The 12761-nt window shown below is 43.4% G+C and overlaps 1 protein-coding gene across 1 annotated transcript in view; it reads right to left on the reverse strand.

The window, feature by feature from the left end:
* LOC112982200 (ubiquitin-conjugating enzyme E2 R2) overlaps window positions 1-12137 on the reverse strand; it is a 54389-nt gene extending 42252 nt beyond the window's left edge. Inside the window, exon 1 of the mRNA XM_026098409.2 lies at window positions 11904-12137. Coding sequence (XP_025954194.2) covers window positions 11904-12080 — 177 coding nt within the window. The 5' untranslated portion in view covers window positions 12081-12137. The remainder of the gene's footprint in view (window positions 1-11903) is intronic.
* Between the last annotated feature and the right edge of the window lie 624 nt (window positions 12138-12761).

Genomic DNA, 12761 nt, shown 5'->3' on the forward strand with positions numbered 1-12761 from the left:
GCCTGGGTAATTGCACTTAGGGTGACAAGCATAACAGAACTTTAAGGCATGTCAATAATATACTTTAAACCTCGGCTTAGCTTAGTAGGACCAAATCTTGCTCTGCAAACACACTGGTCCCACAAAACCACACACGAGGCTGTTTACCTGGCCATGCTACAGAACTGCCAAGGCGTTGCACACTTGGACACTTGACACTCAAATCCCTCATGCTGGTTTCACAATGTTTAGAGGCTCTGTTTTGAATCTAATCTTCTCTCCTGTGCTCCGAAGGCCTAGGGTGCCTGTAGTAGCACAGGAGAACAGGAGCTGGAACAATTAAGACAGCACGAGTAAGAAATCCCAGAGGTGGAAGACAAAAATGCCTGGTAGTTCTGAAATCAGTGCAGATCCCTCTGACATTTCAAACTTGATGAGGCAGCCAAGGCATAGCTTTGCCTCCTCCAACAATCAGAAGTTTACCCAGATTCTCTCCTGGTATACTGTTTCTGAGAATTATTTGTGAAGCCTGCATAGCAGAAGTCTCCCCCAGCAAGCCTACATACCCTGGCCCTGACTTGATGGCTCTCTCCAACACTAGGAATGTCCCCCTCCTCCCCCAGGTTAAGTTACACAACCCCAGCTTTATTTTTTGCTCTTGCAGAATTGCTACAGCTGCCTCACGAACAAAGTCTGTGCAGAGGAGTTTGACTTGTCAGTACATCAGGATCTGTGCTGAGGATCTTCAGGAAGCCACTCAATATTTAACCAGGAATAAGCAGAAATTTTTATTCTAAAAATTGCTTTGCTTTCTATGCTTAAGCATCCAGAAAGCTATTTACATGACAATTTCCTCAACTATTCCAAATTCAAATAATGTGCTTGTAAACATACAAGTTGAATTTGTTTTGGAAGAAAGCTCTCTCATGTGCTATTTATAAAAAGCAAAAAGCTTTCTACCTACAGATTAAGTCAAGTATGTGATTATGAGAATATGCCCATTTTATTAAAGAATGTTAAATTTATCTAGGATCATGCACACGAACCCATTACAGACAGGAGACTTTCAGTCCACATCTTATTCACTAAATTACACTGCCTCCTATTGTTGTCAAAGTTTATTTTTGGCCCTACTTTAGATTTAATCAAAGCTGAAAAAACCCCTAACAGCCACAACAAAAAACATACTTCGTTTCTCTCCCAACCCTGGCTGGGTGTCCTTCAGATGAGTACCTCTTACAATTGTCAACAGAGCTAAAACAATGCTTTGCATTGGCCCTTTTCATGCTGCCTGTGTAGTAAGGGCAGACTATTCTCGACGAGTGCCATGCTTCACCCACACAAAGGGCCTAACAGATGATGAATTCTGGATTGTGCATCCCTTTCACCCAGTCCAACACCGGACTGTAACTATTCACAGTCGGAGTAAGGGCGACACAGCAATATTTAATAGCTTTACCAAACAAAGCTCAACAAAACAGGTACTGAAGAAAGCTTGCTAGCTGTTTAGGTAGCAGAAGACAAAGGTTAGTTGACCATAACAGCATCCAGTAACAGACAAATTTACCAGCTTCTTCCTGGAAGGAAGCAGTTAATTTGCCATAACCCTTTTAGTCCATATGGACATAGTCCAGCGGTTAATCTGCAAATTAAGGACTAAATTCATCACGCCAATCAATCATTAGTAGTCAGCTTTAGGTTCAGCCTAATTTTTCTTATACTCAGTTTTACTGCATTACTACAGCTGCACAACCAATGTGTCATATAAAAGTAGTCCAACAAGACTAGAGTCCCTTCTAAGGACAGAGATTCTCCGGCCCATTGCCATCACTATACTCTTCTGCCATGAAATACATTCTTCAACTCTACCATCATAGGTTGTTTTTCTTGGCGGGGGCTGGGGGGAAGCAGAGGATGTTTTAAAGGGATTTAAAATAGAGTTTAGACTACAGCGATGCAAGGTCATTTATACAGAGCCTGTTCCAGGGAAAAAAAAAAGTGCATCTTTTCTCCTTTCTAGAGTACAGAAGCCACTATTCTACACTTACATAAACATGAGAAGGGAAGAAAAAACCTTATTTATACCCCCAGCTATGAATTAATGCTGAACAAAACAGCTAGGCAATCGTGACAAATTTATGCATGCACGAGTTAATGATACAATGCAACTGATGTAGCTTCCAACAGCTGAAGTGCTTCTGTCCAGTAACCTCCATCCAGAGCTTTGGTAGATCTGCTGAAGCAGAGCTCATAGGTTCTACTTAAGGCCACCAGCAAGTTTGCTTTTATTTTAATATTAGAAACTAGCCACCTTAGAAGTCTTGATTAGGAGTACACGGATCAAAAAATACTTCACTGTTCTCTTGGAAATAGGTGAAAGCCACCCACATTCTCAGCAAGGCTGAGTGCTACAGAGGAAAAGATGAAACAGAACAAGGCTGAGACACCAGGAGTCAGACCAGAAGCTCTAATTAGGTCACACTCAGTAGCCTCATGTCAACTTTCAATCATGCCCTAAAGTGCAGTCAGCCCAGTACAGGAAGAGATGGAAGAAGAAGTCACACCTGAGACAGGCTTGGAAACCCAGAAGATCCAAGGACAGATTAAAAGGCCTGGCAGAATCATAGCATTTTGCACCCAAGCATACCTAGACCCCCCTCCATGCCCCTGCCATTGCACAAATCTGACATATTAACATTGCTGACCCCATGGTATGTACCATTACCTATTTAGACTGCAGGGGAGAGTTTGGGGATTGTGCAAGTGCCAGAAGATGGCTAAATAAATCACTATGTGATGTTTCAGCACATTCCCATCAGGTCCAGGAATACATAATGTCCTGCTTCAGGATGGCTGCTCACAACCCTAACTCCAACCTGCCCTGATCCACCACCTTAAAAACATGCCTACAACCTGCTGCTTTCGTTGACTGCCAGTGTGTTACTTAGTTGTCCCTTGCAGGCCAAACATAGTCCCTGGTTGAAGGGCCCAGGCATGTCAGAGGAATGAACCAAAACGAACATCCACATAACCAGTAGGCACAGAATAAGCATACAACTTGAACAAATCATCATTAACTTTCATCCAAGTTGAACGTTAAGTGGGCTACTTCTAATTAGTGAAATCTGAGTATCATCTACAACAGCACTAGAAGCCAGACATATTCCTGAAGGTCCAGAAGAAAGTGGCTAAGACCAGCAATCTTTTGATCTCATCCCTCCTTCGTATCTTTAGCCAATACAACTATTCTCTCTTTCCAAGTGGAGAATAGTCATAGATGTGGGTTCTCAAAACAGTTTGAATTCTGCTATTTTTGCCACTTACAGTGAAGCTCCAGAGTGACAGTCCAAATGACCCTGCCTAGACTGGCATTTAGCTCCTGAAAAGTCTGCCTATAATCCTCTGAGGGTGAAAACAAGCCTCAGTATAAGTAAGTTTCCAAAAACTATCAAGCCTGTTTCAAAAGTGTAAAAGTGCAAACACTCACAGCCTCATTTAAGTCTATCCTACCTAATCAGCTGCCCATGGTAGTGCTGCTATTGCCATATTTCAGGTCAAAGACAGCCAAGCTTCTTCCACATAAATTAGAGACTGCCAGCAGCAAGGAGGAAAAAAGAAAAAAAAGAAAAATTGGTTAAGTTTCAGAGAAAGAAAGTGTATTAGTCAAATTTTGAAGCACACAAGCCTTCAGGTTTCTGGCACAAATTGAGAAATGGAAATCATTTCATATGTTGGACTCAAAACTTTAATATTTGTATGCTCAAATGGAGATCATACAGCAATATAAGATGCCTAAATTCTTGTACAAAAGACTAATGAACTCTTAAATGAAGTGACAACAGGTCCTCTATACAAAATTGTTTGAATGGGATTGTGGTTGTCTCAAGAAATAGCTATTTGACACTTGAGAATTACACAAGAGAAGAAACATTTCTATCATTCACTGAATTCTGAACACTTGGTGCTCGACAAGAGTTGAGCCTCAATGCCTTTTTTACTTTGCATTTTGAATACCTTATGGCCACAACACACTTTGCTGCCAAAACGTCTTAAGAAAGTCAAGTTAGTGATACAACTCAAGTGGCAATATCATGAAAGAGACACATGCCTTTCTCTTTCCACGTTAACCAAGAAGTGTCATGATCCTTCATCTGAAAGATTTGGGTATAGGCACTTTGTTACTACGTGAATGACAAATTAGAACGAATTTAGGTAATACCTACAGAACAGTTAAAAGGTACAAAACAGATGTTATCCTCTCAAGTTATATTGTTTAATGCACTACTGAAAGGCATTCAGCTACTAAGTGTGGGTACAGTTACTGTTCTGCAAGATAAATAACTAGGAGCACCGAGACAAAATTCAGTCTCCTACACATTGTAAGCAGCCTATTTTTTGATAAAGGTGAGTGTTTTTAAAGACACGTTACTCCAGCCAAGATAAACTACACTGGTATGCAAGTGTTTGCTAAAATCCATGAATTAAAGGCTTATACTAGCAGACTTTATGCAAGATTAAGTTCATCTTCACGGAATGTATTACCAGTTGTACCTACTCCACTGCATTGCTTTTGTTTTGACAAGGCCAAGCTGCAAGAGATGATCTTATTTCAGCCTTTGCTCAGTTCTGACAGTGAAAAGCTGCTAGTTGTAGAGAAGTCTAAGGATTGTTTTGTATTATTACATCTAATTTTAAAGCTAGACATTTTGTACAATGGACAAACCTCCATCACACAGGAACTGACGTAAGTGGCACAACTGGTTAAACACTGGTCTTTACAGTATTCCAGCAAAAACTTTGCATCTTAAGCTTTCCAAATATTTTGCTAAAAGGAACATGAAACTCCTAAGTTTTAAACCCTTCAACCAGGACACACAGCTTGGAGAAGAGTCACCTGGCTATCACAAGTATGTCCCTACTGCTACAATCTTAAGTTTTGTTTCCCCATAGTAAAAGCCCTTTACTTTAAGTTCTAAATAACTTGCATAATTTTAAGAGAACAAAATAGGCAGATAGAAATATCAAAAACTAACACAGAGCAAGACTTCTCTGTTAATGACAAATACAATGGGATATCTGAAAGTGTTATCCACTTAAGACAGCCTCTGTTCATTCTCCTTGTTCTCTGTGCAGTACCCTCAATTTAAAGAAAAAAGCCTCAGGGGAGATTTCTTTAAATCAAAGATTCCAAAATATCCTGTGTGGCCCAATTGAGTAGCTTTACTATTTTTCCTCTCAATTGCTGGCCACTTTGGGCAAATGCTTATTCATTTTAATTATTTCAGAAAGTGTGGAGACAGGCTATCAATTTACTCTGTTATAGGCTAATCTTGGCTGCTGGTACTTTAGGGGAAGGTACAGAATGCCAGAGTTAAATCATTGTTAACCTGGTCTGGTAAGAGGAGTCATTCTCAATAAGTAGCTACTATAAAAGCTTAGTAAGATTAATTGCAGCTCCTCTAACTCATATTGCTGAATAACACGTTAACATTTTTAAAGCGAAATACTGGAATGCTGGAAATACCACACCGATTTTGCACACGTGCATGCGAGTGTGCACCTGCCTGCAGCCATACACAGCCCAAAGTTACAAGAGGTCTCGCTAGATTGTAACATTCGCATAACCTCTACTCCATTCACACTGCAGTCCACTTACAACTCTGTTACATTCCAGTTCAGTGCAAGTTCCCCCACTGTTTAGTCCATATTATTCATTATCAGATGGTAGTAATTCATACCTGACCATAAGATAAACAACATAACCTGCTTGTAGAAACTTAATTCTGATTTTTTTGATGACACAGAGTTGGGGGGAGGGGGGATTTTCTACCTTCAGGATGTAAAATGTGAATCATGTAGCGGACTTAAGGTGCTATTAAAGAAACAAAATACCCAGTGTGAAAATGTTGCTACATGAAACAGCGCTACATTTGAAGCGGGTCTGAGCTTTCATGAAAAGCTACAGATGTGTCCAGCAGTCAAACACCAGCATAATGTCATTGGAATACTGGGGCTCTTAACTTACCAAAGGAATAAAATGAAAAATAAAACAAAAACTCCACCCTTCCAACACTACAGAGTAAAAAGTTTCCACTAATCCCCAGAACACTGACCAATTCTAAAATACCATCTACATGCTTTCAGTTAGCATCACTTGAACAGACTGACAAGAACTTTCAAGAGGCCACAAAATTACCTGCACAGTTATCCAAGAGAAAAATACAAACAAAACAAAAAACAAATAACACAAAAAACCCCAAGACACCCTGTATCTCATATTTTATCTCATCCAAGGATCATCTGGTGCAAACTCATGGAAATAAAGCCAAACAATGGAAAAATCATGCAAGCCAACACTGTTCAATCTTTCCAAATGGAAAGGTTTTCCTTTTTTTTATTCTAATGACAGAAGTGGGACAGAAGTGCTACAGCTCTTTCCTTTTCATACAACAGCACCTACTGCCTGGAAATACAAGCTCATGTGTAGTATAAGACCTGGAAAATCAGCATCTGTCTTCATGGCACACACAGTATCCCTACCTGGATAAGAGGAGTCCTAGAAAAAGAACTAGGAGCTGGCTACCATCATCACCTTGCCCATTTCTTCCCAAGAAAAGGCTGCCATCCAGAACAAGCGTCAGGCTGGATGAGTTGTCTGCAGGGTTCTGCGTGGCCCACAAATGTAAGCATCCAAAATTTATATGCAAGAGCAAAGTGAAAGTCAACCAGGTGCTCCTTGGGTTTGAGAGTTACAAGCCATAACTATGCTTAATACCAGAGAACCAACATCAGAAAAATTTTCTTCCCTCCCTGACTGCAGATGGCTTAGCTGTTCTTTCACTTCGGAGATAGTCTGCTCTCAATGGGAACTCTTCAGACCCTGAAGTGAGCAATTCCAGACTATTAACATGCAGTTCTGTGTCCCTTTGTCGCATCAAACCTCTGCATATTAGTATCAGTGATACCTAATTTTCAATTTTTGTTGCCTTTAAGTACACTCAGGGAGAAATTCTGTAGGCTCTTACAAGTCAGACGCTTGTAGACTTAATCTTTTGTGAAGTGTACAACACAATTTTTCCTTGGCATTAAGTAATATTTTGTGAAGTTAGATATTCTACCAGTTACATAATCCTAAGTGTCTAAGAATTTTCTATTTGCTTAATTTTAAGCTTTCTGGGAAGTAGCCTACAATTCCAAACTTTTAAACATGGTGCTCATTCCTGACATCAGTTAACCATCAGAAAGTTTTACACCAATTTCCTGCTTTGAAAAAAGTATTTCCATATATTGCCAATTGCTCCAAATTCAAAACAAATCACTTGGAAGAACCTAAGATCCAGCAGCGCAGAATTCTAAACAGCACATGAGTTAACGAGTTACAAAAAGCAAGGAAAACAATGCCTATGACAAGTATTTAGTCCCCAAATTACTCAAGACAGCCAAGCATAATGCTTGTTTTTCCCCTCCAACTTATGTATCAAGACTTGTTCCTTCAAGGAGGAAAAGCACCTAATGAAATAAATTGCCTTAAGAAAAGAACTATCAAATAGCAACTCTAACAATACAGTTAATTTTGCTTGTTTCCTTTCATGTTAGGTGTACTCATTTTCATCTACCCAACCTAAATCACCTCTGAGGGAGCTTTTAATATTGACTCTTTGCTCTACATTAAACATGTTTCTTGACACAGCATACTTGGTCAAACTGTACTTCTGGGCAGTGCTATGTGATTAACAATGAAGTTTCTATTTGTATAATTTTTCACTTGTGCCTTTCCTGAAAGGTGTGCTCCCCAGCATAAAGAGAATACTATTCAACTATGAAATGAGAAGAATTTCCTTTTTCAAACAATCAAAAGCCATGATGCTAAGATGCAATTGCAACAAATACACAAAGCTGGGTAAGCCATCAACAAGCACAGTAATTCTGCGAGTACCTTGAGACCATCACTTGATTAAGGCACTGGGCAGAGGTTTAATCAGTCTCCAGGCTTTGAAGACCCAAAGATGAAGTTGTTGGACACAGGATTTCAAGGCAGACTGTCTATAGATCAAAGGTCTACTGAAAGGGTGAAAGCTTCAGCATACTTTACCCTTGACCACTCCAGTCTCTCACTATCAGCACCCATCAACAGACTATAGCCTAGTAGGCTGTGTTGTGTTGATCCACACAAATATCTGCTGCCAAAGTTGAAGGCAAAAGAGTTCTCCAGCTGCATAGCAAAGAACCTTCTCAGATGCAGTGAAGATGCCTACAGAGTAAAGGGAGTACAGACAAAATTGTTTACAAGTAGTCCTGCCGACGACAGCAGAATCCAGTTCTCTGTATCTCAGGCACTATCAGCAAAACCAAGAGAACATATTCCCATAGTTCCCAGAGTAGTTCAGAATTACTATATAGGCCAGAGGAGTCTCATCTGAAGATCTGTTTTTATCAGGCCCTGTCATTTCCAGCTGACCAAAGAAAACAGCAACTGGCACCATCTACAACCAGGACAGGAAATACTTTATTATGAGAAAAATCTTCCCTTTCTTACTCAAAAGCCTTCAATAACTGAACCAGTCATGAATAAACCTACACCTTAGACACACTGGTTTTCCCCACCTTTCTTCCTTAGGCAAATTCAAAATGAGCAAAGGAGCAAAAACCAAGTTCCTTTAATACAATCAAATGTACCTGAAGCCCAGCACAGCAAATCGTGGCCAGAACAGGGAGAAACTTTAGTTGTACCGACGGACGATTCCCCTGTTGACAGCTACCGAAGGACAGATACTTGCTGTTATCTTCTGACCTACATGAAGGATTTAATACCCCTGACTATGAGATCCTTTTGTCTTGCCAGCAAGGAATGAGAGGTGACCAGTACATGAAGCAGCTTAACTCCTTCTTTAAGGGTGGCTATCTAAAACTTAAGCAAATGGTTATCCAAAACTTTATTTCCAGTCCTACTCAAAAATGGGACTTGTGACTATAAAGCCACAAGATAAACCAAAAATTGACAGAGGAGAGGACAGCAATTCAAGAACATCTGGATTTGTGATATAACCTTGCAAATGTGCACCTTCAGCTAATTGTGTGTATGGGGGGGGGGGGGGCGCGCTTGTAGTTCAGGAGAGCTCTTGTCCCTCACTGATGCCACTCTGCATGAAACATTGCTTCCGAATGATTCTGCCATGCCCATCTAGCTACGAAGTCCTATACTATGAAATACTGCAGCACATCTCAGCATGCTATCTCAGTTGATAAAAATCTGGATTTATGTTTAAATACTATTCTTAAAGTTTTAAGAGGTCACTGATTTTACTATAGCCTGCACTAAGGTACTGATAATCTACCATTTAAACATTAAATAGTACAAGTTTTCTGCTTAAATTTATCAAATGATAAAGTTACTAGATTAGCAACTGAAACCAGAATCTGTTGAAATGTTAAACCAGCTTTTAACAGCAGCAGCTCCTTTCAAAAAGGTGCAAAGAGAACTCTTTCCTCATTTCAGTTTATTCAGCTAGTTCAGCAATCCATAGAGAAAGGTCATATTTCTCCAAGAATAAACAAGGTGCAAAAAGCTGATGTTACCAGCTCTGAAAACTCCATGAACACAAACCAAGAGTTTTATTCCCAACCAATCACTGCTAACACTTTCTTTATTAAGGTAACTTTAAATGCATGTTTTTCCTCAGAATATTTACATTTAAGTTTAAATAAAAGATTCTGTACCTTCCCTCTTGTTCCTACCCTCAAACCACACCTCAAGCAAATGGGCTTATTTCAAACTCTCGATGCCACAAAGCTGAAAAAGTTATAGCCTATATAATAAATTTCTCATCCTACTTACCTGATCTCAGGAAAGTAAAGACATGATGAAGATAGACTATTTAAATCAGCAAGTTGAGAAACCTCAAAAAATAAATCAGATGCTGATTTAAACTAAAGTTGAAAGTGCTGTGAATATATCACAGAAGTAACCTCACAAAATAAAGTTCCAGGTATCAATCTTATCCCTAAATCATTCAATAAACCAAGTCTAACATATCTAAATGTTTGCCTACAGGCCCACTACAACAACACAAACAAGTCAAAAGCTTCACTCCTCAGGACAACAGCACTCCATCTCCCTAGGGACCAAATTAGGTCTAAGACTGCTTTTTCAGTGGCTGAGAATTTAGGGTGAATGCCAAAAGCTAAACACTACCAAAACAAACACACCACACATGGATCCTTGTAGAGAAAGAGATTAGAGAAAAACTATATACAACAGGCTTCAGCCACACTGCTTGTAGGGAATCACCCAGCTACAGTGGGGATGAAGGCACAAGGAGAGCTTAGAGTCTCCCATTCTCAAAATAAATATCACATGGCATTTGTAGAGGCTCCCCAGTGCTAGGTCTTCACCTGTCAGAAGAATTCAGAGGAAAAGCACTGCAGTAAAGGACAACATCAAATGGCAAAAAATTATCATAGCCACAATACTGAAATAAGCCAACACTGGCAATCTTGCCAAAAGCTACGCTTGCTGAACATGCATCCTCAGAGTATTTTACCCATCTTCTTTAGCTTTCTTCTCAAGATCAATTACAAATGCAGGAACCAGACAGTTCCTAAACAAGACAATAATATTTTGATCCATCCCAATTTGTTCGAAAATTGATGAGTAATCTAAATACAGGAAGAGTTAGCCAAGCCATTCTGATGTAAAAACGACCCAGTTACAAATCCAAGACTAGAGCTACTTTCTGAATAAGTAATAATGGAGGTGAATCTAAGAATATACGTATCACACCTACATGAGTAAGCCAGCCAACTCATTACAAAAGGAAAGGCTTGTGCCAAAACCTTCCCTTCCTTCAAAACAATGAGGCCAAACTGAACGTGACTCAGATCTATTATTCCCTAAGCTACAGGTTATTTTGGTTTTGTGGAATAGAGTGCTTAAACCTTGACCCAGAGAGGCCAAGCGGCACTGAAGATGCACGTTAACCAAGCAAATAGATCATCCAAATTCTTTTTTTTTTTCCCCTCCAGTTTGACAGGAGCCAAAGGGCACTGACTGGCATGAAGCACCAATCACTCCAGGGAAACACAAGTTGGAAGGCAACAATGTTTTTGCCAGAGATCCAGTGAACGTTGCAGGGTTCAAAGTGGTATGACCAATACAATGTATATCTTCTGCAGGCACCAATGTTTTCATTTGCTCTAAGAGAAGTGGGTTTTTTTCCTCCACCAGCTGTTTTGAGCATTTCAGTCTTAGTTCCCTTCTGGGAAGGCAGTGCCAGATTTCTTGCTTACTTTGTTTACGAGAGGGGGAAATAACAGCCACAAAAGTTTTTTTGGACTAACAGGAAGACTGAGGGAGGAATTGAAAGCATTCATCTACCTTCACCAGCTAAGCATTTCTCCAGCCCCTTGACAACTGCCCTTTAAGTCTAGCAAAGGAGGAAGGCAAAAATAATAATAATAGTAATAAACAGTACTGAAATACTATGAAGTTCTGGGAAGAAGAAGAAGAAGAAAAATCACAGTAGGGAGGGTCTTCACCCCGAATTAGCGCCCCGATGCAGAACGCTCCTGAAGGAAAGGCTGGGACACCCCATAATTTGGCATAAAAACACACAGACCACGGCCCAAAGCGCAGCTTGGGAAGGGAAGGGAAGAGTTGACACCTTCCATAAAATATCACTCCCCTCTTTAAAAAAAAGAAAGGAAAAGCAGGGGGGAACAAGGCTTTGGTGCCGCTGCCCCCCCGACGCCCGCTCCGGGGCCGGGCCGAGGCGCAGCCTGCCGCGGGCGGCCGGGGGCTGCCTGCGGCCCAGGCCCGCGGCGCACGGGAGGCCTCGCCTCGATTTATCCCACGTTTTCGGCCACCGCGGACCCCCACCCCCCCCGGCCCCGCGGCCTTCCCGGGCCGGCGGCGGGGGCGGCCCTACCTTGAAGTATCCGCCCTCGTAGAGGGTGTTGGGGGGCCCGAAGATCGCCACCTCCCAGTTGTAGAGGTCGGACTCGTCGACCAGCGTGATGCGGAAACCCTCCACCGGCTCCTCCTGCAGCGACTTCAGCTCCAGCATCAGCGCCTTCTGCGAGCTGCTCATCTGCTGCTGGGCCATGGCGCGGCGCGGCCCCGCCGGCGCGGCCCGGCCCGCCGCCGCCCGGCCCCCCGCCGGCCGCCCGCGCTCCCGCTGCTCCCGCCGCCCCCGCGCGCCGCCGCCGCCGCTCCTCGCGGGCCCCCCGCCCCTCCCCGCGCTGCGCCGCCGCCGCCGCCGCCGCCACTTCCTTTTGTGACGGCGCCCGCTCGCCGCTGACCTCAGCGCGCCGCTCCACGCCTCCTGCCCCCGCCCCGCCGCGCCGCGCGCCGCGCCGCGCGCCGGACACGCCCCCGCGCCGCCGACGGCAGGCAGCGAGCGAGGGAGACGGGGGGGCGCCGCGACCCGCCCCGCCCCGCGCGCGCGCCCGCGGGAGGAGGAGGGGAGGGGACGGGAGGGGAGGGGCGTGGCCGGCGCGCGGCGTCACGCCCGCCCGCGCCTCGCCCCGCCCCTACCGGCGCTCTTAAAGCGACAGGATCCCCCCGCTTTGTGCCCCGCCCCCCCGTGTCGGCACCGGCCCGTCACCACCCCCAGCCGGCGGCAGCGGGCTCCCGGCACCGGCCCCTCAGCGGAGGCGGCAGCCAGGGCCCCCCTGGGCCATCGCGGGGACCTCCGCGTGCCCCGGCCCTGCCCGCGCAGGTCTCCTCGTGAAGAGCGGCCTTCGTCCGACCCGCACGCGAGCAGGACGGAGACCTCCGGCAGCGC

The sequence above is a fragment of the Dromaius novaehollandiae genome, chromosome W, assembly GCF_036370855.1.
Source record: "Dromaius novaehollandiae isolate bDroNov1 chromosome W, bDroNov1.hap1, whole genome shotgun sequence".
NCBI classification, from domain to species: domain Eukaryota; kingdom Metazoa; phylum Chordata; class Aves; order Casuariiformes; family Dromaiidae; genus Dromaius; species Dromaius novaehollandiae.